Source organism: Saccoglossus kowalevskii, chromosome 22, assembly GCF_978046115.1.
Source record: "Saccoglossus kowalevskii chromosome 22, keSacKowa6.1, whole genome shotgun sequence".
In the NCBI taxonomy this organism is placed as follows: domain Eukaryota; kingdom Metazoa; phylum Hemichordata; class Enteropneusta; family Harrimaniidae; genus Saccoglossus; species Saccoglossus kowalevskii.
In genome coordinates, this window is record NC_140662.1 from 27,653,236 (window position 1) to 27,680,464 (window position 27,229).

The 27,229-nt window shown below is 37.1% G+C and overlaps 4 protein-coding genes across 4 annotated transcripts; 1 reads left to right on the forward strand and 3 right to left on the reverse strand.

Annotated features, from left to right (window-relative positions):
• Positions 1-2,171: 2,171 nt before the first annotated feature.
• On the forward strand, positions 2,172-5,667 carry LOC146729481 (interferon-induced protein with tetratricopeptide repeats 5-like). The gene is made up of 3 exons (XM_085495864.1): positions 2,172-2,303; positions 4,574-4,660; positions 4,816-5,667. Exons 2-3 carry the CDS (start codon positions 4,574-4,576, stop codon positions 5,665-5,667), a joined length of 939 nt encoding a protein of 312 aa, XP_085351990.1. The 5' UTR covers positions 2,172-2,303.
• Positions 5,668-13,916: 8,249 nt separating this feature from the next.
• On the reverse strand, positions 13,917-15,601 carry LOC102801063 (uncharacterized). Its single transcript, XM_006823282.1, has 2 exons — positions 15,521-15,601; positions 13,917-15,392 (listed from the first exon to the last, which is right to left on the reverse strand). The coding sequence occupies exons 1-2, from the start codon at positions 15,599-15,601 to the stop codon at positions 13,917-13,919; spliced, it is 1,557 nt and encodes a 518-aa protein (XP_006823345.1).
• Positions 15,602-15,925: 324 nt separating this feature from the next.
• On the reverse strand, positions 15,926-16,870 carry LOC144362702 (uncharacterized). Its single transcript, XM_078013836.1, has one exon. The coding sequence runs from the start codon at positions 16,868-16,870 to the stop codon at positions 15,926-15,928; it is 945 nt and encodes a 314-aa protein (XP_077869962.1).
• Positions 16,871-22,706: 5,836 nt separating this feature from the next.
• On the reverse strand, positions 22,707-25,245 carry LOC144347882 (interferon-induced protein with tetratricopeptide repeats 5-like). Its single transcript, XM_085496153.1, has one exon. The coding sequence runs from the start codon at positions 25,239-25,241 to the stop codon at positions 23,127-23,129; it is 2,115 nt and encodes a 704-aa protein (XP_085352279.1). The 5' UTR covers positions 25,242-25,245; the 3' UTR covers positions 22,707-23,126.
• Between the last annotated feature and the right edge of the window lie 1,984 nt (positions 25,246-27,229).

A 27,229-nucleotide genomic window follows, 5' to 3' on the forward strand; every position in this document is an offset into this window, starting at 1 on the left:
CAAATCGTCTACGGTATGGAAGCTGTAGCTATAAATATTCATCAAAATGTATCAACATTTTGTACATTATACAATAACTCTTTATTAAAGTAATTGAGCTGATATGGACTGGAATAAAATCTTTTTTATTTGGAACACATCGCAATTGATCAAGAAATATTTTTTGCTCCAATTTTCTGAGTCTGCGTCGATGCCGTGGGCCGGTGACCGTTATACAATTTAAAATCAGTTTGCATTGTTTACTATAGCTGTTTACAGTGTTCTAATCATTACGATATACTTATTTTTTTGCTTCCATTCTAGATAATTATACTCAGTGTTTGATGTAAAATTGAAGCGATGACTGAATAAACGAACCTTGGCTGGCGAAGATATATCAGGAAGTGTACACATTTGTTGGAAGTGAAAAAAATATTCAATGTAATGACAAAAATTGTAAAATGCTGTGGAATTTCTTTTTTAAATAAAAATATACTAGCAATTTTCTATTAATGGTTTATTCAAGTGGGCAAAATATAATGTACAGAAAGATTGCCCGTAGAATATCGCTACACTGAAACGTAAGCAACCGGCAGCCTGTATAAAAGGGGGACTGTGATTGGCTGTTACTTACGCGAGATTTGAACGGGACTTTCATAGGCGTCGGATCAGATGTATGTAGGGCGGAATAAAAAAAAATCAAAGTAAAATAATAAAATAAAAAGGCATTAATAACCACGTACACTACATCAGATTTTAATCAGATTGTTCTGACGTATGATTTAATTTAAAGATCAACGCACAGTGTTCTCATATTAGATCAAAGGTGACATAGTTCACGCCATACACGAAACACGACTACTCACTTATTCAGTGATTATCACAAATCGGACTGTTGATCACATTTCAGTAATTTTTATCTCAAAATAAATGTGTGTTATAGTCACCATTCACCCATGTGTTCATAATAACTAAGGCCAGTTGGCTGATGTCTATTCTCCCTTAGGGTATTTTTCTTTTATATACTTTGGACTACTGTCATTTAAGCCAGGTCTAGTGCAGTTAATAGTTTACTCAAAAATATATCTACATGCTTTGTTCAAAGGTATTGTGCTTTCGTTGTGAAATCGTATTGAATGTCTTCAAGGCTTCACGTCTGTACCTCACAGTTCAAGGGATATGTTAATGGTAAGTAAGCAAAGTCGAATAGTTATCGTACCTCTGTATTATACGCATGCGCAATAAACTTAAGATAGAAATGCAGTTTACCTGACAGGTATTTTAATTGGTTAATTAGGAAACCAAGATGACCTCCCTTGTCTACAAAACTATTTATTTTCGGAAAGCTTATTATATGAATTTTAAAGTTTTGTTAGTATTTTATTTGTATGGACACTGTAGTTTGAAATATGCACAAAAATGTGCTTTTTTGGTCAAAAGTGATTTATAAAAAATTAGCTTCTAAACCATGCTTCTGTTTCCTTTCAAAATTGGTTTATTTGTACATCTGTTTACTATGAAGATAACGCCGTCTTGAAAACTGGCTACCAGTTGTCAATTTTGTAGGACAGCAACTCAAATTTCACTACTTCAAGTTTATGCATAAATTAACACCCAAGCTAGTTGTCTATACGATTGCTGTAACACTATTCAACTAAAAACAATGCCCCGACGGCGTTTTGAAGATAAACACATTGTCAATCATTTGTGAAAATTTCAAAACAAAAGGTTAAAGCGTCTACGAGCTATTTTTTTTAAGTTCTGGAATGTGCACTAAAAAGAAGCTGAGATGATTGCTCATTTGCATAACAATTCACTCAGTAAGAAGTTTGCTAATGCTCATAATTAAAATGGCTGTTACAGTTTCAAATTTAAATGTATTATCGTTTTGTAAAAAGTTAAATACAGTGCATAATATGGAGATCCCGTCATTTCTTTTTTTCCACCATGTTTTTTTTTATTATTTATGTACAGCCTTGGTAAATCTTGCTAAGCATTCAAAAGAGATAATTTTGCACCAGTTATCTATATTTTAAAATCGTTTTTGAGTATGTTCCACTATTCACAATTCTACAAAATGTCAACAGTCTATAGCCAAAACTTTTTGGATAATAAAAAGCAAAAAAAAAATTCACTCCCAAGTGCCCACAAACCTGCATCTCTACCTTAAAAGGTCAAGGTAACTCTGAGGCGTTTCGTTTACTGGGGAGTCTGTCAATATCTTTTCCACGTTCATGTTCCCGTTTCCTACCCAGAGTTCATATACAACAGCAACAACAACTGTGTACGTAGTTCCGCCGTTTACCCAAACCCGCTAAATCGAGGTAGGTGGAGATCTACTGAACGTAAATATGTGTTCTGTACCGATTGTAACACGTACACCATTGAAAGCAAGTGGTCAATGTACATGACGAACATCGCACTACTGACATAGTTTAATTTGCGCTGTTTTATTTGTTTATTCACGGATAAATCTGCTTAATGTGATATATATTATTATAAACAATCTGATTAAAAACTGATGTAGTTTACGGGATTTAATTATTTTGGCTATAAACTTATTTTTATTTTTTTGTTGATTACTTTTGGTATTAATGCCTTTTTATTTTATTGTTTTACTTTGATTTTGTGATTTTTGTTTAATTCCGCCCCTATATACATCTGAGCCTCTGCCTATGTAACGAGATTTCAATGATACCCACTATCGACGATTTTAGTCAACGAATCACAGACCTCCTTCTATAGCGCACCTGATGACGTACACCGGGCAGAGGCAGGCCGCAAACACACTCAAATAAAATGGCAGATTATACCGACGTTAGCGACGAAAAAGATCGGGAAAAACACGGTAAGTTTATCATTGTCAAATGCAACGAAAGTCATCTTTTATTTTTATGTTTATATTGTGTCTTGAATGGTTCCAGTTTAGCTCTTTATTTTGCGTACTGCATTGTTATTCCAGGAGTGACGATTGTTTTCACCGGTTCGACCGAACACCGGTATCTTTTTCCAGTCGCTTGCCCTGGAGACGGGTGATATTTTGTTGACGATCGGGCCAAAATCGTCTACGGTATTGAGGCCGTAGCTGTAAATACTCATCAAAATGTATCAACATTTTGTACATTATACAATAACTCTTTATTAAAGTAATTGAGCTGACCGTTATACAATTTAAAATCAATTTGCATTGTTTACTGTAGCTGTTTACAGTGTTCTAATCATTACGATTTACTTATTTTTTGCTTCCATTCTAGATAATTATGCTCAGTGTTTGATTGAAGCGATGACTGAGCCTTGGCTGACGAAGATGCACCAGGAAGTGTACAAATTTGTTGGAAGTGAACAAAATATTCAATGTCATGACAAAAATTGTAAAATGGTGTGGAATCTCTTTTGTAAATAAAAAAATATACTAGTAATTTTCTATTGATGGTTTATTCAAGTCAGATACAATGTACAGAAAGATTGCCCGTAGAGTATCGCTACACTGAAAAGTAAACAACCGACAGCCTGTATAAAAGGGGCATATGTGACTGGCTGTTACTTACGCGAAATTTGAACAGGACTTACATATAGGCATTGTTGGCTTTCACATTTACCACAATTTCAAAAAAAAAATACTACATCAAAATAAAATAAAATAAAATAAATATACAAAAACAAAGCCAAAACTAAGATCTCATTTTAATCAGAATGGCCATACACCTCTCCCATCAACTCTCGCAAAAAATAACTTATATTTGAAAAAAAAAATATTTTATCTATTATATCAAATTTCACATTACTCAATAGCATACATACATTGTTTGCTGACAAGACTGCAAAATAAACGTTAATACACGTTTAATCTTGTTTCTGCAGTATGAATCACTAAATTTATCGAGTTTAAAATTATTGGAATGAAATGAGATCTTTTCAAACGCTAGTTATTTCACCACCTACTAGTTAACAATGTCAAGAATGCCGTGGAAGTGATTGCAATGACTATTCCACGAACGTACTACTTTTTCTATTCTCTAGTCACTCAGCGTTCGCGGTGAGCATCACAGCTTAAAACTCGCCGCAGCGATCCCGGTTGCGACGTTTCAGTGACGGAGGTACCGTACACTTTTGTATATAAAGAATATTCAGCAAAACATAGTATCTTACTCAATATCTATTCTGGCTGTCTGACAGTAACAGCGGCCGGGGCAGCACCAGAATAGCGAACGACAACTTCATGCGCAGTATCGTTGCGCAGTAGTTTGGTGACGTCATCCATGTGATAAACCATGTAATAACCACTCGACGGGCAATATACCATGTAATGTCCAGTCTCATCCAATCACATCATGCGTAACAACCGTGAGATGTGATACAATGTATAGGGCACTGGACGTCACTGCGTGGTAAATATCGACCCAATACCATGTAATAGATCGCCCTTTATTGTAAAATATAACTACATTTAAAATAAATGTATACTGCTTCATCATATTCAAACATGTTGCAAGATTGGTGTAGGGGGTATAAGAACAATCAGGGCTTTGTTTAATAGATAACAATCAAGATGGACTACTATTATCACATGTCATATATATTCATTTATCCTTAGATGGACGATGCATTGGTAATAGGAACCTTTTTGGACACTCTTCCTTCACATTTTCAGTGGAAACTTGATGATGACGCAAACATTAAGGTGAGATTTGTTAAGAGTATTTTAAGCAATGTGAACGTGTATACGCTATGGTTAACATGTCATTTATAAGTGTAATTTGCACATTTTGATAGTTAGCATAGAGGCTGCGTTATGTGGATTGGGATTTTTTTTATCTTTACAAATGTTATTTTCAGACTGTGATGAGCCATTTGGACCATCACTTACGTGACAACCCTGACTATGTGCCTGTACCATCTAAATCACTTAGAGGTTACCTATGCATGTCACCGCTACATAAACCTGGTGAGAGAGACCCACATGAATCTCTAGAATGGTTTGATAAAGCACATGATGACATCACAAGAATGACAGACAAAGAAGGACAAATCGGTGATCGAATAGTGGTGCTTGCTGACAAAGCACATGTATTGTTTCTTTTAGGGGAATATGAAGATGTTAAAATAGTCATAACCGAGTTGAAGAAATACATTCATCAGATAAATAGACCCAAAGTTTTTGCTTATATACAAGCCCACCAAGCATTTGCGTTGAGTTGGTTTAGTCAAGCAAACATTGAAAGGGGAATAGAGTGCTTTGATAAAGCATTAGATGTTCTCCCGATTCAAGAATCGTGGATGTTTGGTAAAGCTCGTCTCCACTCTCGACACTCTTCCACTGCTGACTCGGGCCAGGGGGCTTCCCAAGAAGAGATCATATACAACAAGATTCTGCAGATAAACGAGGCCCACATTCTTGCCAGGGTATACCTAGCCTTAAACGCGAATCGCAGGCATTCCGATTTTGAGGCGGAGTGGCATTTTGAAAAAGCGCTAGATTATGGTAGAGACCGTGTTACTGTAGTCCAACGAGTGGCTCAATATTATGAATCGAAAAACAATTTGAACAAAGCCATGGAGCTTTACAATACAGCATTGGCCATAGAACCCGAGTCATCATTCATTCATTACCACATTGGGGTAATTTATAGAAAAATGGCACAAAAACTTAAGGCAATTGACAGGACAGGCTTTGCAGGCTGCAATTAGATACTTCGACCTGGCAGTAAATAAATCAAAGTCGACATTTTTCCTCGCAATGCATGGTAAAGCACAGACATACAAAGAAATCGGTAATATAGAAATATCAAATGAATTATTCAGTGCTCTACCATTTCCTGGTTGAAACTAATGATAGACCGGATGCTTATTTAGCGTATGCAACTTTTCTTGATGGTCTCCAAAACAAAGATTACGTGCAAGGAAAGAAAGTGAAGGCTTTGAAGCAAAAAGATGAAAAGTTGGCAATTAAGTATTATACAACATGTATAAGTATTCAGTCTTGTGGGTACAGTGGTCAAAAAGCAGCACTATTATACAGTTGAGGGAACATCCAGAAGATGTGAATGCTCTACGATTAGTCGGATTGGTATACAAGATGCTTGACCACAACGTCAGTGCAGGCTTTTACTACGAGAAATCATATGAAATTGACCCTACAGTCGTCGCAGCAGCTAAACTAGTCAGTTTATTTGAAAAAACAAAAAATGTTTCGAAATTACAGGAATACAGAAACAAATGCGGTGATGATGACACTTTTGAACTTGAACATATGGCATGGAATACGAAACATTGGGTTGAAACACAAAGCCAGACAAATGTTTTCAGTAGCGGCAGAGCATGGCTCATTAAGTGGCACCATCAACCTTCTCGAAGTTCTAGCTAAATATCCAGACGACCAAAAGTATGAGGAGTAGTGGTTCAGTGATTGTGCAGTAGTGTTATATAATGTTACCCATCCGGAGGTATTGAGAGAACGACGATGGACCAACAGTAGGAGGGTCAACAAACGTCTACGAAATATGCGGACAACTCTTGATACTATTCTTACTCCAATACTACCGATTCTACACGATTTATACAAGAAATACACAACACTTCTGAGTGAAGAACTTTGCAATCAGCCAGCCAGCTTTAGTTTGGCTAGTGCAAGCAGTGTACTGAATGAAGTTTCGAAACTTCTTCAGAAGTGCTTGTCCGATTTTCAACTGTGCCACTATGGAATTGCTCCGCCAAATCAATATTGTAACTTTGTCTGCCTGTATGAACATGACCCATTACGAGTAAAGAAAAGCTTGTACGCATGGGATAATTTCACCACTGAATTTGGGAAACTTTTCCAGTTCCTAGTCGAAATACAGCCCGGCTATGATATAAGTGGGAGTGATTGGTTAACCTCACTGTTCAAGTACGTTGCGAGTAAAAGTATCCCGGAACAACGTTTCTGCAGAGACGTAGACGTGATTAGCCTGGCCAAACTGTCCGCAGTCAAATCAGCTAATATAGTTCGTGAGTTCTATAAGTACATTGATCCTGGAATCTATTCCAAAAGCAGTGCTTCTAGATATTCCGTCGAACACCTGCACTAAACACATGGTCTGTAGATAGGATGCGATAACACATGAATTGCTAAATGATTTATCACTAACACAGAATTAAAAATAAAAACATGTAAAATGAGCACTAAATATTTTGATTTTGATGGACATGCACGTTTGTAAGAATTATCCTTCTTTCTTAAAACGCCTCACTAATGATTCCAACTCAGGTTGGCTAATTTCTCGAATAGCTGAAAAATGACATATATTGAAAATTCAGATTTATTCATAATACATTTAAATTTATGTGAACCACCACTGAGAATGTAATCAATCTGTGGATATCCCAGGCGATGAAAGAGTGTCCAGAATTACCAGCGTCAGTTGCTATAACACTAGTGAATAACACTAGTGGTCGTCTTCACAACCATCATCATGGCTTGCTTTGCACTGATGGAATCACGATACACGATAAAAGTATGATTTTATCTGCCACATATCTCAGGTCATGTTATATCGACGTACAATCAACAATGCAGACGAGTTTTTTTTCACTCTGAAAACTTGCAATAACTGCAAATGAATATCACATATAATTTAAAGGGCACTTTATCCAAATAAGCCAGAGTATTATTATTAATATTATACTTAAATTCTGTCATCCCGAAGCATCAGATGATTTTGGGAGGGTCTATTACTTTCAAATGCATTTAGCAAGTGATGTCAACATCACTGCACAAACTAATTAAGTTTACAAACGCTTCATTGATTATTATTTATATAATGATCATCGTGTGATGAAATATAATGCGAGTTTGAATAATTAGTATGGGTTTCCAACTAAAGATAAATTATTGGAGTATACATCATCTTGTGAATTTTCATATATCTGAACATATCTCTGTCATGTGTTTGGTTGATCACGATTACTAGAATAACTGTTAGGAAACTCTATTGTTAGATATGTTAATTATCCTTTGACTTCACTTTGATGAGTGATCAACCACTAAGACGTCATCGCTTACATTGCTATCTCCGTTCGTTTTTCATGTGTGTCCATTAAACTAGAAATAAAGCTCATTAAGTCGAAAGATCGACGTAGTAGCATCACCGACTTCTGTGCGAATGTTATGTGATACTCGAGGTTTCAATGTTCTCGAAAAAAATTAAAATATCGCTAGTTTATTTTGTTGCCAGATTTGCCGTCTGTGAATCGAAATTGACCATGGCATTTTATACCGAAAAAAATTGAAAATGTTCTAAAATGTTAGTATTCGTTACTACGTTATTGTTTGGGTATTTTAATGTTGTGCTACGATTATAATAACTTGTTTCAATCGTAACTTTAGACATTACCGCTTTGTTGACATTAGTGACGTCAGCCATTATGGCTGCCTTTGTCCTAACAGTTTAGAAAAATTGATAGGCTATATTAATTTACTAGTTAAGTTGCTGCTGCAATATGGTGAGACAAGTGATACAGGCTTCAATCATCATTCTGTGGGACTTGTATGGTTGTATGGAACTGCTCTGTGATCAGCGGTGCCCTCCAGAATAACAGCATTCTTCTGCAAGCAAGACTCCTTCGTTGTTGTGTTGCAGAAAGCCTTTGACTGTCATATTTTTTCATTGGAACTGTGAGTTATCTCCAATGCACATTTCCCTAGACAATCCCCTAATTTAGTTAATTTATGCATTGTATTATTCTGTGTTTTGTTTCTTGTAATTATTTTGAGAAGTATTAAAACCAGCTTTAAATTGATATTTTGGTGTGTAAGTATTTTATTTCCAGTACTATTGTCTAGTCTACCCCATTCCAGCAGTGAAAGAACCCCCGTCCACTGTGAGTTCTGTGAGTGTCTTTCTCAAGATGTCATTAGTGGGATTGTGATTCCTGGAAAGTAGGTGAGTATAGGTGAGGGTTGATCACAGGTCGTAACACTCAGGCAAGGTTTTGGATGAACATGGGGCTGATGTATAGGGAGTTTCAGTCATCTCATGTTGATAGAGGACGTATGTGTTCCCACTTAGTACCAATGTGTTACCGTAATCAAGTACTAGCAATTTCTTATGAGTCAGTTATTTCAAATCATAGGTATGGATTTGATTGGTCCGATCTGTCCAGTGACTGAGAAGGTCATAGGTACATTTTAACTGTTGCAGACTATGCATCACAGTACAATGAATCTGTAGCATTAAAGAAAATTACTTCTGAGGTGGTTGCTGACGCATTAGTCAGTATATATAGCAGAGTTGGTGTAGCCAACAAAAGTTATAATTGATTTAGGAACACAGTTTGTATCACCCATCATGTAATGGCTTGGATTAGCGGTTTAATGCTACTTTGAAAAGTATGTTGAAACGCATGTACCAGGAACGGCCTAAGCATTGGGATAGGTATCTCGATGCAGTACTGTTTGCCTATAGAGAAGCTCTTCGGGAGAGTTGCTGTGTTATGAAAAAAGGGTCTAGTATTGGGTATTTTGAGGTAGAAGGGGAAGTAAGACAGAGCGATCCCCTGTCCCCACTGTTCTTTGTCTGAAATCTTGCTGGTGGCTATTAGATCAAACAATGAAAAAAGGCGATCTAGCTCGGTAAATGGCAATACAGACAGGAAATATTATTCAGGTTTAAATGATCCACATCTCCCATTAAAATAGTAGGAATATACTTCTCTCATAACCAAAAGAGAACAATAAATATTAACAAAGCTATGGACAATTTGAAAACTGCAATATAATCATGAAAAAATAAGAAATTGTCACTAAAACAATGAAGGGGGATTGGGATGACAGACCTTCATATCATGAAGAAAAAACAGAGACTACTATGGGTTAAAAGCTGTGAATCCAGACAAGTTTCATCAATATAAGTTATTTATTGAAAGAACTGCTTGAGAGCAAAGGGGAAAACGTCATCTTCAAATGTAGTTATAAAACAAAAGCAAATCAACTGTACTGTACTGACTTCTTGTGGGAATCCTTTGAAACTTTGGAGAGTAAAACAAAAATGTATTAAAAGGGAATCAAGCTGCAAAAGATATAGAGTTCCAGATTTATTTGACGAAGAATGCATTGTAGCATAGGGAACAATAGCACATGGGGAATTTTCTTTAATGCAAAAAGTGAAATAGATTGGTCTCTTAGATGCCATTCCAGAAAATGTTAAGCATAGACACCAAGCCATTGATGAGATATTATTATCAATATAAGGAATTCAAACTGCTGCAAGTACAATGATTAGTGCTTTGCATTCGTCCAAGTTGCTGAACTGATCTAGAAAACTTAATCCTGCTTTCTCCAAGCTTATTCTGTTCCATACATTCAATGTATTTATCTGTTTTAACAATGTTTTCTACTTGTACACAAACGTCTACAAATATTAGTAGTAAATTTTGGTCTGACGAGTCTACTTCGTGTGCTCTCTCATAATAGAACGAGGCACTATCCAAATATCCAGTTTTAGAATTAACCCATCCTATCAAGAACTTCTAAATCTTGTTTAACATAAACTAATCTTGTTTGCATATTTCCTTTCAAAATCGTAGCAGATTCCCTTCCACCCACCTATATGGAGCAGATCTAATTGCTGACTTGTACTGTTCAACAGAGTTATGTTTCTCCCCCTGCATATTTAGAAATTTTTCAAAATTGCAATGAACGCTTGCTTTATCATCGTCATCCTCGCATTTTATTAACTCTGCATATCAACTGGGCCTTGTTTTCCGCATTTAATGTGATTTTGCTGTTATGTTACTAGGATCTGTCATAGAATATTCATGAAAATAATTGAAACATTTTAATAAAACTGCGAAGTCTTTTTACCATGCTTCGTTTTGAAAAACCTTTTAATCACTAATCACATTTGATACTTCCTCAAGTATTTCAGTTGCATCATCAAATTTCCCCCAATTTGCGGTAAATCTCCCCGACCCTTTGTATGACAATGGGATTGTTCCCATCATCTTCCAATGCTCTATCTACATTTTGAAGAGCTTCGACTTCACAGCCTTTCTTCAAAAGGCATTTACCTTAATGCACTCTGGAACCTCCATGGTGAGGTTTCAATGTCAAAATCTTTTGTGGCTGAGTTTCTTTCTCGGTAATTGCAGGGATTTTATCAAGTATTCAACTTGGTTTTCTGTTTTTTCTTTCAATCTAGTGTACCCAAACAAGGAATCTACGTGATCAGGGACACATTCCTTTGCCAATTTATAACATTGAATGGCAGATTTGTAATTATTTCTACTAAACCAACTCTTAGACAATGCGTCATATGCCAAGCTATATGCGCTCGCTTTGTCTGACATTTGTTTTCCTAAACTTTCAATCACTGTTATCAAACTGTCACAAAATCCACGCCTTGTCTACTAATAGTATAACTTTGTCTCTCATTGGACCGTCATCTACAGCTCAAAAACATTGTCTTTTAGTGCCTCGTCAAAAGTGCTCAATGCCTTTCTCATATTTTCTATTATTGGCTTTCAACGAATTAACGATGAAATTCAACCAATTTCACCAATTTATGAGCTCAAACTGACATTCTGATAAATAATGTATATTTCTATAATACACAGATTCCTCTATTTATGTTTCAAACGTAATAATTTGTTTAATATATTGTCAGAATACTGACACTTTTGAAACAAAAAAATTACCGTAGCACTATACACATTTTACACTTGTTGTAAACCAATAACGTACATTTCACAACCATCGATGAACGGATCAAGATATCTTTGTAGATTTATCAACGGATGTGTAATCATGACTGTTGCTTGTTTGTTGTAGATACACTTGCTGAGTATACATGGACGCATTTTATCTGGGACTAACTATTTCGCCTCCCACCAATTGACAGGAGACAGGGGCCTACATGTACGTGGAACACGTTCGCTCCGTGAAAACAAGAATGAATGTGGCAAACGATGTGTCCCCAATTACCGCTTACGACCAGCACATACCTTTCCCATCATATGGGTGTTGCAATTCATTCATCTCAAGTTTTCCATAAAAAAATAATACTATGTCTGCTCTTTAGACTAGCAAAGTCGAGACTTTTTTCGTGTGTTAATTGTTAATTTAGTCTATTGAGAGTGATCGCGAAAGCTAACATGGCCGCTAAAGAAATCCCGACTGGACGCATCTGCGAGCATTTGACTGCTATTAATTATTCATGATGTCATTAGTTATTCATGAGTAGGTGTGTGGAAGTAGACAGAGATGGATACTTTTTAGGCGATATTTTCATGCATGTTTACTGAAAAAAGTCGATTTAAATGTCCAATGTATATAAGTAGTCTTTCATAATCGATGGGACTTCATAAGTGAAAGGTCACGTACATTAACATATATATGATATGACGTATACAGCTGCACTCTGATTCGTTGTCAATGCTCGGCAACAAGTTTTAATTAGCATAATCACCGGAGTGATTCCACTCCGGTTTTCACTCCAACGTAGGGGTTCGTTTGCAGATGCGTCCAGTCGGGAATTCTTTCGCTAGTTTTCGATCAAAAAGGCTAAATTAAATTTTTTGTAAAATAAAAAAGAAGTCCCGACTTTGCCAGTCTATCTGCTCCTCGGCGCCCGAATTTTGATATAACGTTTTAAAGAAGGCGATACAGAGTGTGATTTCGGCTTCGTTACATAGTCGAGGTCGGATATGAGCTCAACCCTGAATTTGAACATGTTATCATGTTGGGCTTCAATAAAATGCTGTTGTGAAAAGAGATACTGTGAGGTTAAATGATTTTCAAATTCATAAAAGCTTTCCCACGATGCCCTCATGACGTAACACTTATAGTGACAATTTCTGGCTTATTTATGAGTCTTTTTAAACATTTCGTTTTTAGTTTCTGCAAAAGATTTAAGCCATGTGTAACTGACTATTGTTATCGCCCCACAATGTATTGATTTACGATGAATGTGATGTTGACTTACTACATGCAGTATTGTAATTATGACAAGAGATTGAGATGTACATGTTATGTAGGATCGAAAACCCCACGGAGATTTACAAGTATAATGACACCATAAAGTAACACGTGACTTCCATTTATTCTATGTACACGATTTACAATACACATAGAGACATGTGACACGGTTCTTGAATAGTGACGTCTTTCGGGACAAGTAAACCAAACCACCACTGTGCCGTACCTAATCTTGGCTCAAAGAAACTAGAAGACTGGAACCACACTGAAACACTGAGCTGCCACATGGTTGAAGGCAGCCAGGGGTCAGGGGTCAACTATGCAAATTTTGGATTTAAACAAAAGAACTGAACAATAAACCATAACAGCTGCATTACTGAGTAAAGAGCCAATCACTGCACAGGTAGCTTGCACTTACATACCGGCCCCGAAAGGCTCACCACACAATTTAGCCTTTTTTTACATATATATTCAAGTGCAATGCTAGTAATTTCCACTTATATACATTAAATTATTAAATAAGTGAACAAAGTTCATGGTGGATCATTGTGATAACAAATTGTTCACTTATCTTTTATTATAAAGCCTTGCACTGCGTCGAGGACAAGATATAGATTCATCTTTCCTTTGTTCTTTAGGGCATACCATTTTCCTTCCAGGAGTACTTATTGGTATCTTTTCATCCTCATTATCATTAGACAAACATTTACCACTGCTTGTTCCACTCTTCTGGGTACTTCCATCATCCATATTCCCTTCTAGTAGACAGAGTTTGCGAACGTCTCCACGAAAGCATCCATTCGATGTTCTGATATAAGCCTGGCGAACCATACCATATTTATCTGGAAATGTTCTTTCAACAATTGCCTTTGGCCATTGTCCTCTGGGTAAATTTTCACCAACCATCAGAACCATATCTCCAACAGCCATATTTCGTCGCTGATACAACCAACACTGTCTTTCATGTAGTGTTGGTAAATACTCATTAATCCATCTTTTCCAGAAGTTGTCTATAGTTGTGTATATTGTCTTTAACTATAGGGTTTGCTGTTATACATGGATTGGGACGCAATAGCAACAGGTCATTCGGAGTGATAGGTCTTGCGTCGCATGGATCACTGGACGTTTTAAATAATGGTCTATCATTCAGAATTTTCTCTACCTCTGCCAAGAATGTTAATAGAGTCTCATCATCTAACAGCTTATTTCCCAGTAGTGAGCGAAGAATCTTTCTAATTGAACGGATCATTCTTTCCCAAACTCCACCTGCATGGCTGGCTGCTGGTGGATTGAAGTGCCACTGTATGTTTCTTCGGCGAAAACTATCAATTATTCGCTCACGGTTCCACCTTGTAATGGATTGTTTTAGCTCTAATTCTGTCCCTTTGAAGTTCGTACCATTATCACTGTAAAGGTCTGTTGGTGGTCCTCGGCGACTAATGAACCGCCATACAGCTTGAATGAAGGAGTCAGTTGATAGTTCATGAGCGACTTCGATATGCACAGCACTGATAGCCAAACAGGTAAAGACACATCCATAGCGTTTTGTTGTACCACGTCTCCATTTAACTAACACTGGCCCAAAGTAATCTATACCAACTGAGGAGAATGGTGGGTCACCAGGTGTCACTCTTGCTCCTGGAAGTGGTGCCATAATTTGTTTACTCGGCTGCGAATTCCAACGTCTACATGTTATGCATTTACTCGTCACACATCTCACTGTAGAATAACCCCTGATGATCCAAAATTGCTTGTGAATACCTGCCAATACATGATTTGCACCTACATGACCTTCCTTATAATGGTAATGGTGTATGACCAGTTCTGTCACATGATGATTTGAAGGCAAGATGATAGGCTGTATAAACTCAACATTCATTGGAGCATTGGCAAGTCTTCCTCCTACACGTAAGATACCATCAATTAACATGGGATTCAATTTACGTAAAGGGCTAATATATCCATCAATATCTGGCTGCTTCTTTAAGTTTGCCATCTTCTTCGGAAATGTTTGTTTCTGAACTAATTTCACTATTTCGTTAACAGCTGGTGATAGTTCTGCCACAGTTATTGGTCCTCTGATGGTTGTGTGCTTATGTTTTCCAGAATTGAACATTAGGTAGCTTTTATAGCGAAGCAGCCATGCAACTGAGATCTGTAATTTGTACCATGATGAAAACCTATGGAGTAACAAGTTCACAACATCATTCTCTGCTTTAGTATTCGTATGCATTGCACAGATTTGGGATTTCTTACTTTTTAATTCTTTGTCATTCGCAGAAATTTCCAATAGGTCATCAGGTTGCAATGGCCAATTGGATTGTTGTTGCCATAGAAATTGGGGACCTTTGAACCATTGCTGGAATAGTTTATTTTTTACTTCGGCAACACGGATTCCACGAGAAGCTTGGTCAGCTGGATTGGACCCAGAAGAAACATAATACCACTGCGATGGGGTAGTCTATTCGCAACGAAGGTGTGAAACCTTTTATCTGAATTACGAATGTGCTGAATTACAATCGTAGAGTCTGTCCGAAAGAATACTCTATGTATAGGTAGTTGCAGTTCACTTTGAATTTGTCGACTAACCTTCACAGATACAGTTGCTGCCGTTAACTCCAATCTAGGGACAGCCGCGGTTTTAAGAGATGGGACCCTCGACTTCCCCATTACAAGACAACAGTGAATTTCACCATTAGCATTTATAAGGCGGAGATATGAGATTACTCCATATCCTGCTAATGATGCATCAGAGAAATTGTAAAGTTCAGCTGTCTGTAGTTTACCAAACCAAGTTGGCTTATAACATCTATAACTTCCTATAAGACAAAAGATTGTCTTTCCACTTTCTCCACACAGTTAGTTGTTCATCTGGTATAGGATCATCCCAACCCTGTCCAATTTTACACAAATCTTGTAGAAGTTCTTTGCTGGCATAACAATGGGAGCAGCAAACCCAAGTGGATCATAAGCTATGTAAGACAGGATTTCTCTTCACGTTTCGGTATTGGGCTTGTCACTAATTCGAAAACTGAATGCGTCTTTTTCCACATTCCACTGAATTCCAAGTGCTCTATCAATAGGAAGGTTTTCAAGATTCAATTTTACAACTGATGGAGCTCGTTCAGTTGGACATATCATAGCCAATATTTCACGCGAGTTAGAGATCCATTTCGTCAAGTGGAATCCACCTTTCGCTAACATAGCAGATAAATGATTGACTAGTTTCACAGCCTCTTCTATTGTTGCAACAGATTTTAAACAATTGTCTACATAAAAGTTTCGATGTACTGTATCAACCACCTGTGGGTCAAATTCAGCTCTGTTGTCATCTGCAGTTCGTCTTAAAGCATATGCAGCACAACTGGGTGAAGATGTTGCACCAAAGGGGTGTACTAACATCTGATATTCAACTGGCTTATTTAACGAAACAGTATCATCCCACCAGAGAAATCTCAATGCATCACAATCTCTTTTAGCTACTCTCACTTGATGGAACATTTGCTTGATGTCTGCTACCATTGCTATTGGTTCTTTCCAAAACTGAAGCAAGACTCCTACTAATGAGTTATTCAGGTCGGGACCTTGAAGTAGTTGATCATTCAGGGAAGTGCCTTTGTATTTTGCCGCACAATCAAACACTACTCTTTCTTTATCAGGTTTTTGTGGATGGAGTACAGGATGATGAGGTAAATACCACACAGGTCTATTTGTAGTGTTTAATAATTCAACGTCAGGTATTTTCCTGGCATGGCTCTGAGCAATATAATCATCTACTGCAGACTTATATTTGTGATGTAATATGGGATCTCTTTGTAGTGGAAGTTTCAGCAAGTTTAGTCTTTTCTCAGCAGATGGCTTATTGTTTGGTAAACATGGGTCATCATATCGCCATGGCAGTGCCAACTGTGTCAACCAGAGATTCGCTGAAATCTGCATTATACATACATTGCAGTTGTGACGAGATAGACCCTAAAATCTGAAGTGGGGAATCACACTTAAGGGCTTGATCCACCTGAATAAAATGTATACAGGACTCTGTAATACAACTTGAATTCTGTCTTCCTTTTTCACTCATTAGACCAATAACTGAACAACCTAATATTGTATGTATGGCATATGGTTGTTTTTCTTACCACGTCTTTCTTCCAAAACCCAGTGTGCTTCTGGCACATCATTACCAATCAATATTGTAACCTGTTTATTTTCTATCTCTAACAAGTCAATGTTATGCAAATGAGACCATCTCGCTACGTCTTTCGTTGTCGGAATGCTTTTCTCAGCTATAGGCAAATTATCAGTTGTCCATACTTAGTCTAAGTACACACCTTGGTTTGAATGTAGAGATTTCATATGTAGCTGCACTTCACGTCCATTCTTTTTTACATCGTTATTTAATGTACATAGGGTATAGCTGATAGGCTTACCGTCTAACTTTAACTTATCTGCTAGACTATTCAGGCAAATTGTATAATCAGAGCCATTATCTAAAAATGCATAGGTCTCAACTTCTGGTCCCCCATTTGGTGCACTAACTTTGACAGGAATGACTTGCAGGGCAATACGTGGTTGATTAATTCTTACTGCACCACAGCGTGCCTTGCTACTAGCCTCATTACTAGCTTTTGGATCATGCATACAACCAGTAACAGTGTCATTATAATTAACAGGTTGCTGTTTTGTATTTGGTCGTTCTACTAGAGGTGTTTACTTGTTGGCAATGGAGATGTTAAGGGATGCAGTAAGGGGTGATGGCGTCTTCTACAACCCAGTCGACGGACAGAAATGTCCACTCTGACATGATCGTGCAAAATGGGGTGGGTTTGCTTCAAGGCAACAGTCACACAATCTCTGATTGCGCACAAAGTATTTCTTGTCTTGAAATGTTTTGTAGGAAAATCTATGGCATCTTTGCAACTTGTGATTACCCTTGCAATATATGCATTCGGGCTTACTCTCACCTTTAGTATTATACATCTCTGTATTTGTATTTGTATTGTATGATCTCGTTTCAGAATTAGCTTCATCCTGAAGCTGCTGTGTTGCTAATGTAGTGACTTTTGCAGTCGATTGAACCACTTTATCCTTAACCTTGAATTTGGTGTCCTTGACCCCATCTGGTTTAGACCCAACCAATTTTCCAAACCTTGTATTGGCAATGGCTTACTTCCTTTCCAGGAATTCTGTCAAGTGTAGGAATTCAGGTTCAACCCCAGAACTAATCAGTTTAATGACTTTCTCGAGTGTGTCCATCGAGTTAATATCTGCTTTGAAATTCATTTGTTCAGAACACAGATGGCAATTCTTCATATCTCGTGCCAATTGCAAAAGCTTATCAATTTCTTGAGCCTTTACCTGCTGACCCCTCACCACCTTGTCTATTGTTGCATGTACGATGTTGTGTTTTTGTCCAAAGTTTCTTTGTAGGATTTTGCGAGCCTCTTGGTAACCCTGGTCAGGTGGGAGTATGACACAATTTTGAATAGCTTGCTTTGCTATTCCAGTACAATGCTGGATCAAGTAAGACAGTCTGACATTGTCATCTTTAATCCTTTCTTCCACGTTAACTGCAAAGTTCCTTATAAGTTGTTACAGATTTGAGATGGTTTTCAAGTGCTCTTTACATGACTGGAAATATTAATCAATTGTCTCTGATTTAGTTTGTTGTTGTAAACCAGAAAGCACATCTGAAATAGCATTTGAATCTTCAATATTCAGCACTTCAAATGCTGCCTCATTTACCATTCTTTGAGCTTCAAGTATTGTCAGTTCAGCCTCGTTTTTCTGCTGTTGAACTTTAATATGTTGTTCCTTTTGTAAAAGTTCCAAATCACACTGAGCTTTCACAAGTTTCAGTTTTGCTTTTCTGGATGCTGAACTGGACTTGTAAGTACTTGATTTATTTCTTCCCTTCGAACACTCGCGACTACCAAACACTTGACTACCTGCCTTACTTCCCATAAACTCACCAATATCACTCAGATTTCTCTTCGGAGAATGTAAATGTTGAGAGACCATGAAAGGAAGAACTGTAGTGGGTTCGTCAGCTGGCACCATTGGCACATTAGTGTCTTGTGGAAAACCATGTGCTCTGTGTTCATATGGACACTTAGAAACATGTAATCATGAAATCTTTTATCAAAATGTTCCTTTCTCTTGACTTGTTCATCATACTCAGATTCTACTACACTTCAAGATGAGGGAAGTAGAAGTTGCCGGTACTCTGTACATGACTTTGTATAAGATTCAAACAATTTCTCTAGTGCCAATCTTCTACTACTCAGTTCATTATATGAAACCTCCCTATCCATCATAGTATATAGTTCATTGTACACCCTTGTAATATGTCCATAATACGCAGTTGCAGATCCTTTATTTATCTCTTGGAATCGTGTGGCGTCCTCATGCACCTCATCATCTGAATTGTCACTAAACTGAATTAAATGGTGCATTTTCCACGGTAATTTATTTGGGTGTGTACGTAAAGTATGATTAATAGTATTATATTCGCGCTCAAAACTACAACACACGGAACCCAGGAGTAGATATAGTACCAATACACAGATAGCCATAAGGTATTCACATCATTGTACATACCTTAGCATAAAACAACACCTCCATCCTGGGACCAGCAGTATAACACCAGTGGATATTCTTCCATGAACGAATATATTCAAGAACTATGTAGGATCCAAAACCCTACAGAGGTTTACAAGTATAATGACAACATCAAGTAACACGTGACTTCCATATATTCTATGTACACGAGTTACAATACACATCGAGACATGTGACACGGTTCTTGAATAGTGACGTCTTTCGGGACAAGTAAACCAAACCACCACTGTGCCGTACCTAATCTTGGCTCAAAGAAACTAGAACACGTCTTCACTTTCAGAAGACTGGAACCACACTGAAACACTGAGCTGCCACATGGTTGAAGGCAGCCAGGGGTCAGGGGCCAACTATGTAAATTTTGGATTTAAACAAAAGAACTGAACAATGAACCATAAAAGCTGCATTACTGAGTAAAGAGCCAATCACTGCATAGGTAGCTTGCACTTACATGTTATTTAATATTGGACACACTGGTGAAAATCTCTCTAACAAAACAGCTCCCCATCCGTTTGAATGGGAACAAAAAACATCTTTTTGGGATTCACCTTTTATATAAGTTTTGCTAATTTTACGATTGTTGACTGACTGATAGTGACTGAAGTAACGTTGGAATTGTATGACAATGGATAACCTGATCCAACTCAACTAATTTGTTGTGTAATAACAATCGACGCCACAATCCTGTCACGAAATGGAGGTCTAGAATTATGTAAAATGTTGTATAAATGTCACAATCAACACTCTTTATTGTCAGTTGTACATGGTTAGTGTACATACATTGTCGCACAGTACTTGCTATTTATGTGTAAATGAATAGTTTAAAATGAATGCCTAACTGCCACAAAATTGTACCGCTGGTACCCTATCTGTGATTGTTCACTTATGAACAATTTATCAGCCTAAAGTACCGTTACAGCGAATTGTTGTTTTAAACCTGGAGTATGGAGTTGAATATAATATGCATTCATGCATAGTTCAAGAAAGCTTTATTGCATATGCACACAAATTGTCATATAAGTAAGATATACTCAGACAAAGAAGGACAAATCGGTGATTGAATAGTGGTGCTTACTGACAAAGCACATGTACTGGGATAAGGATTCTAACCTTATCCTTTCAAAGTTGGAATTTGAAGTTCACAAAAATAAACGAAAGATAATACTTATATATACTACTCAAAACAATTTAAGGAACACCTCAAATACATTTGGATCATGTTGAACGATTTCATGTAACCCCGATATTGCCACAAGGACAGTTTTTAATCTGCCACACATGTCTAAATTATTTCTTAACCCTGTAGATGACAATAGGTGCGCCCTCAATTTCACAGTTACATATCCTTTCAGGGGAAAAATCGGGTGAAAAGATGGAAATTTGTTTATCACACACCTGCTCTAATTCTTATGCTTCAAAGAATGTTGAGTTTTGTCCCTGTACATAATGCATCCTTGTGATCACATCTTCCAATTATGGTAATCAGAATACACTCACTAATGGCGTTGTCGAAGCTTTTGCAAGCATGCCTCCACATCGACATTTAACAATTGAAGAGAGAGCCAGGGCCATAGGCTGGTTTCCTTGTGAGAAGCTGCAAGAAGGCTAAATGTGAGCCCATCTGTTATTGACAGACTATCCCAGCGCTTCAGAGAAACCCATACAGTACATGACAGACCCAAGACAAGTCGTCCACGTGTCATTATCTCAGCCCTTTGTAACCAAACCGTAAATTCCAATTCCCCACGTAGGACCCTCACCAACGTGAGTGACCAGACTGTGTCAAACCGTCTGAGGGCCAAAAATGTTAAGCCTAGACGCCAGACCAGTCCTTCTCCCACGCCGTTGATGGTAACTTAACTGGATTACGTTACAGAGACGAGATCCTGCGATCTATTGTGTTACCTTGTCTACAGAGGATAGGAGCTGCCGCAGTCCTACAGGATGATAATGCCAGACCACACCGTGCACGTGTTGTCACAGATCTCCAATACCAACACAACATCAACAGAATGGATTGGCCTGCTTATTCACCTGACATGGCACCAATTGAACATTTGTGGGATCAACTTGGTCTACGTGTTATGGATAATCAAACCCAACCAGTAGATCGTCGTCAGCTAGCTCAATGGCTGATCCAGGAATGACAAGGAATACCACAACGTTCACTGCAGAGATTACTGCAAGATGTGGTCACACATATTATTGAAATGTTCCCTGAACTGGGATTTCTATTTTCAATCCTTCTCTCTTTCAGAACTCATGTAACGAAATGTGTAACGATTACATGCAGTCCTTATCATCTGTTTCATTGTGCAGATGTTTCACGTTAATTATGTGACCAAATGGTTTTATCTGGAATAAAGAATCTTGTTGTAACTGAGAATATTCAAGTGTTCCTTAAATTATTTTGAGTAGCATATATGCCAACCAGGCGTTTGCATTAAGCTGGATTGGCCCACTGAATGCTCACAAAAGAGTTTAGTGTTTTCCAAAAAGCATTGAATGTTTTCCGAAATCAAGAATCATGGTTGTTTGGTAATGCCGGTCTGCGTTCTAGAGATACGCCCACAATTTTTTTTAAAACAAGTTTTAAAGCAGAATGACATTTTTATAAAACCCTGGAATATCGTGGTGATTAAGGCGTGGTAGTTTAGCTAGTGGGCCAATATTATAAATGAAAACAAATATTTGGATGGAAAGCATTAACTATGGAACCTGAGTCACCCATTCATTACCCATATGCATAGTTTATGGGAAAATATAGCAGCAACTGACTGCAATAAGATATTTCGACTTATCTATTGTTTTCGGGATGTATATTGTTTTTATTTCACACTCTTTTCGATACATGTATGAAAGTACTAAAATTAGAGTATCTCTGTTGATAAGGTGTAATACCATTCTTTAAAATAAAATCTTGCACATGTTGTCAAAATGTTCATTATTGACGATCCACACGAACGGGTTGACATTTTTATGTGAAGAATATGTTCAACACGCAGCCAAATCTCAAGTGATGAATGTAAAATTTAGTCATAAACACAGATGAGAATGTAAAATATAAGTTTGGGTTACCAGAAACACATTACACTTGTAATGAGCAGATAACTATGTTATAGTACAGTTTCCATGTCGATTCAATAAACACAAACAAATATTAAAACATGTCATATTTTAATTACATATCAAACTTGTTTAATTAGGTAAAAATCTATCATTGTGTGTCACGTCATATCTTTGTATTTTTTTAAATATCACTAAATTGTACAAAGACGAAATAAATGTCAGTACTAATTACAATTATTACATATATTCTCAATACAATACTATGACAATTACTGCCTTTTGTTATTGTCAAGCGTTCTGTCTATAAAATACACTACTTCTTAAATATTCATATTTTGAATATTTCCATGAAATTATATTGTTATTTCAATAACCCTTTTATACGCTCAATGCAAACACAAAAACTCAAATTATCGTGGGACTATAGATTATATGGAAGAGAAAAATACAAACATTTAGACTAAAGTCAATTTCTAAATCAGATTGATCATTTCGATTGCGCAAATATTGTCTATATGTATTTATAGATATTTCTAACTATGTCAGCAACTCGGGGTGGGGCATCATGTGCCAATTGGGTCTCAGCAGGACCAATATTACTGACAGTGAGCGACATAACCCCAGCGTGCTTGTGACGGTTAACAACGTCAAACAGGTCTTTCAGATACAAATTCTGTTGGTTAACCAACGGTTGTATATCCAATAAATATTTAAATAAATCAGGAAATTTGGATCTGAATGACATCCACTCATATCCACCTTTAAATAAATCTGATTTACGAGGTTCTTCTAATCTGCGTTGCAGTTCCTGTTCTATGGTTCTGGAACTGGGCTGAGTTGGAATAAGAACAAAATAACATCTATATCGCTTCAAATTTGAATCCATTTTGTAATGCTTAAGTTGGAAATCTGAAAAACTTCGATCTAAAATATTTCTGGTTTCAAGAAGAACATCTGCTACATCTACACGTTTGCCAGACAAGAAATCCGTGTACTTTTCATACAATGATTCGAGAACTTCCAATTTTGGCAGTCTGCCTACTAGCCTTGCTCTGAGGTTTGCGAAGCGTCTATTTATCTGCCTAATCTCAACTTTTTTTGAACGATGATGTATCATATCTATCTCTTTCTGCTCACTTATGTTAGAAATAACTGTAGCCCAGTCGTCGAACCAGCTTTTTTCGTACTTTTTATTTTCTGAACTTTTTTCCAGAACGTCGATCAATGCTTCACATCCTTCCAAATTGTTGAAATCAGCTGATTTTGAAAACTCAATTCGGCTTTCTTCGAGCTTGCACTGTTTTAGAAGATCTTTACCTTTCAATAAGTGAATTTTAGCCTTTAATTGCTTGTACTCTTCCTTCTTACTATCCATAAATTCAATGTATTTATCTGCTTTAACAATGTTTTCAGCTTTTACACACACCTCTACCAATCTTAGCAGTAAATTTGGGTCTAACGAGTCTACTTCATATGCTCTCTCATAATAGAACGAGGCACTATCCAAATATCCAGTTTTAGAATTAACCCATCCTATCAATTTAAGAGCTTCCAAATCTTGTTTATCATTGACCAATCTCTTTTGCATATTTTCTTTCAAAATCGTAGCAGATTCCCGTCCACCCCAGCTATGTGGAGCAGTTCTAATTGCTGACTTGTACTGCTCAACAGAGTTATGTTCCTCCCCCTGCATATCTAGCAATTTGCCAAAATTACAATGGCCGCTTGCTTTATCATCGTCATCCTCGCATTTTATTAACTCTGAATAAACTGATTGAGCCATGTCGTGGTTTCCCTCAGTTACATACATTTGAGCGAGATTTGTTTTTGCTGTTATATTACTGGGGTCTGACACAGACGATTCATGGAAATATTTGAGTGATTTTAATAAAAGTGCGTGGTCTTTTTTGCCATGCTTCTTTTTGAAATACCGCTTTTTAAACACTAATCCAATTTCATTTAGTATGAAACTAGAATCGGGACTAGAATCTAACGCTTCCTCAAGTATTTCAATGGCATCATCAAATTTCCCCATTTTGCGGTAAATCTCTCCGACCCTTTGTACGACTATGGGATTGTTGCCATCGTCTTCCAATGCTCTATCTACATGATGAAGAGCTTCGACCTCGGAGCCTTTCTTCAAAAGACATCTAGCTAAATGCACTCTTGCAAGCCCATGGCGAGGTTTCAATTTCAAAATCTTTCGTAGCTGAGTTTCTTTTTCGGTAATTGCAGGGATTTTATCCTGTAATTCAACTTGGTTTTCTGTTTTGGCTATCAATCTAGTGTACCCAAATAACCAATCTACGTGATCAGGGACATATTCCATTGCCAATTTATAACATTGAATGGCAGATTTGTAATTATTTCTACTAAACCAACTCTTCGCAAAAGCTTCATGTGCCAAGCTATATGCACTCGCCTTGTCTGACATCTGTTCCTGAAAACTTTCAATCTCTGTTATCAAACTGTCAACCTCATTCATTTTACCCATATTATACAAAAGCCATGCCTTGTTTGCTAATAGTATAACTTTGTCCCCAATCGGACCATCTTCTTCAGCAGCATCTACCTCAAAAACATTGTCACTAAGTGCCTCATCTAAAAAGTGCAATGCCTTTCTCATATAGTTTTCGTCATTGCCCTTCAGATCTGCCACATACAGGTACGATTTCAAAGCCTTTGCTGGTACTCGCATCTGATTTGGACTGAACTTTAGATGGTGATCGACGTAGCTCATAATATTCTGCCAATATAAAAGTAATTCTTTAAATTGTAAGACAGAACCATAATTATCATTAGCTCATGTTTACCTAATTGCTGCTTATCAAAAGTGATCTTTATTGATATTTACTCTAAGGGATGACAAATAGTTCTATTAAAATATAATTTCAACATTGTGTAATGAGTATGGTTTTACTTGAAACTAACCTTGAATGTTTTTCCACATCCTTTTTCTGGCTTCCAGACGAAGTGACAAGGAAAATCAGCCAGTCTTTCTTCGAGGCCAATACTGCTACCAATTGATGAGCTCGCCATTACAATGTTTCTGAATAGTAAATTATTATAAACATTGATGAAGTGAAAGTGTTGCCTCATATTATGCATCAACAACTATTTTCATATTGAATTGCTGGAGCAATATTGGGAGATAACAACTCCTGTTACATTTCTGGAAATATTAACAATATGACCAAAACAGTGCTGTGCTTGTCAATACAATGGTTATCTTCATTTCCAAAATTAGGTAAGAACTAGCTTTTATTAACTGTTATGTTAAATGACAGATCATAATTGATCAGCTCGAACTACACATAGTTACAGTGATCAGCTGACCACTGTAAATGATGAATAAGCACGGCCGGTTCGTTTAAAAAAAACGGAATAGCGCCCGCAATCACTTAGTGTGTTCACCATTCTAGAAAATATGGCTGTTATGCGCATGTTCCTGTACATGACCCATGCGTGAACGACAGAGAAGCTCGAGACCCCCAAGTGTTGCCGACGAACAGCGCTTATTTTTGCGATCATAGGGGTGGTGCAATTCGTCCATCTACAGTTTTCCACACAAAAATAACAAAGTCGTCTCATGAGATGTCCAGATTTAAATAAAACTTCATTTTAAGAGGGCCTAAAGGAGATTTCAGCTTTGACTCGTTTCCATGGCCGGGGTCATGTCCAGTTCTATCTTAGTTCAACTAATCACGGTGATTTGTGTTGGCCTGAGTCGTTGGGTTCCAGTAAAATATTGTTGTGAAAAGAGATACTGTTAGGTTAAATGAGTTTCTAATTGCTAAAAGTGTTCCAGCAATGCCCTCATGGCGGTAAGTAACACTAATAATGACACTTTCCGGCTCACTTTTAAGTCGTTTTAAACATTTCGCTTTCAGTTTCTGCAAAATATTTTTAAGACTTTTATTATCACCACACAATGAATTGATTAACGAAGAGGGTATGTTGACTTACGACTTGTAGTATTGTAATTATTACAAGAGATTGCGATGTACATGTCGTTTCATATTGGACACACTGGTGAAAATCTCCCTAACGAAACATCTCCCGATCCGGTTGAATGGGAACAAAGAACATCCTTCTGGGGTTCGTCTGTTATATACGTTTTGCTCATTTTAACATTAGAATTTGATGACAGTGGCTTACCCGAGACCTGTACTAACACGGTTCTAATAGCTCTTTATTATTATATATGCCTTTATATATATACACGTATATCATATATATTAATTAAGGGGCATAAAGTAAGGTACGCCATATTTCGACGAACGCGCGACAACAGTTTCTTTGATTTTATCACGCAAGTATGTTGCTAAGCAACATCACGTCAGTGATTGTTTACTTATGAACAATTTATCGGTTCCACCTAAACCAGTCTCGGCGTATTAGTGGCTTCAACACACCATAATGACAGTGTAATTTTATAATGTTTAACATAATTCCACAACACACTTTATTGTGCTACTTTTAGTACTTAAATTATCTTCTGTCCCGGTTTTTTTATACTGTAATTTGCTTCATTGAGTTTCGGAAACCCCATTTGATGTATCAATACAAAAAAAGAAAACACACTACATATAATCGCAGACGTTCTTTTGTAGA

What these genes read in the sequence shown, in the direction of transcription:
- LOC144362702 (XM_078013836.1), bottom strand. Translation starts at nt 16,870, where the DNA reads ATGCAGATTTCAGCGAATCTCTGGTTGACACAGTTGGCACTGCCATGG.
- LOC102801063 (XM_006823282.1), bottom strand. Translation starts at nt 15,601, where the DNA reads ATGGGGAAGTCGAGGGTCCCATCTCTTAAAACCGCGGCTGTCCCTAGA. An exon ending in CAGCAACTGTATCTGTGAAG is followed by an intron (nt 15,393 to 15,520) that starts GTTAGTCGACAA and finishes CGTTGCGAATAG; the next exon opens with ACTACCCCATCGCAGTGGTA.
- LOC144347882 (XM_085496153.1), bottom strand. Translation starts at nt 25,241, where the DNA reads ATGAGAAAGGCATTGCACTTTTTAGATGAGGCACTTAGTGACAATGTT.
- LOC146729481 (XM_085495864.1), top strand. Translation starts at nt 4,574, where the DNA reads ATGGACGATGCATTGGTAATAGGAACCTTTTTGGACACTCTTCCTTCA. An exon ending in ATGATGACGCAAACATTAAG is followed by an intron (nt 4,661 to 4,815) that starts GTGAGATTTGTT and finishes TGTTATTTTCAG; the next exon opens with ACTGTGATGAGCCATTTGGA.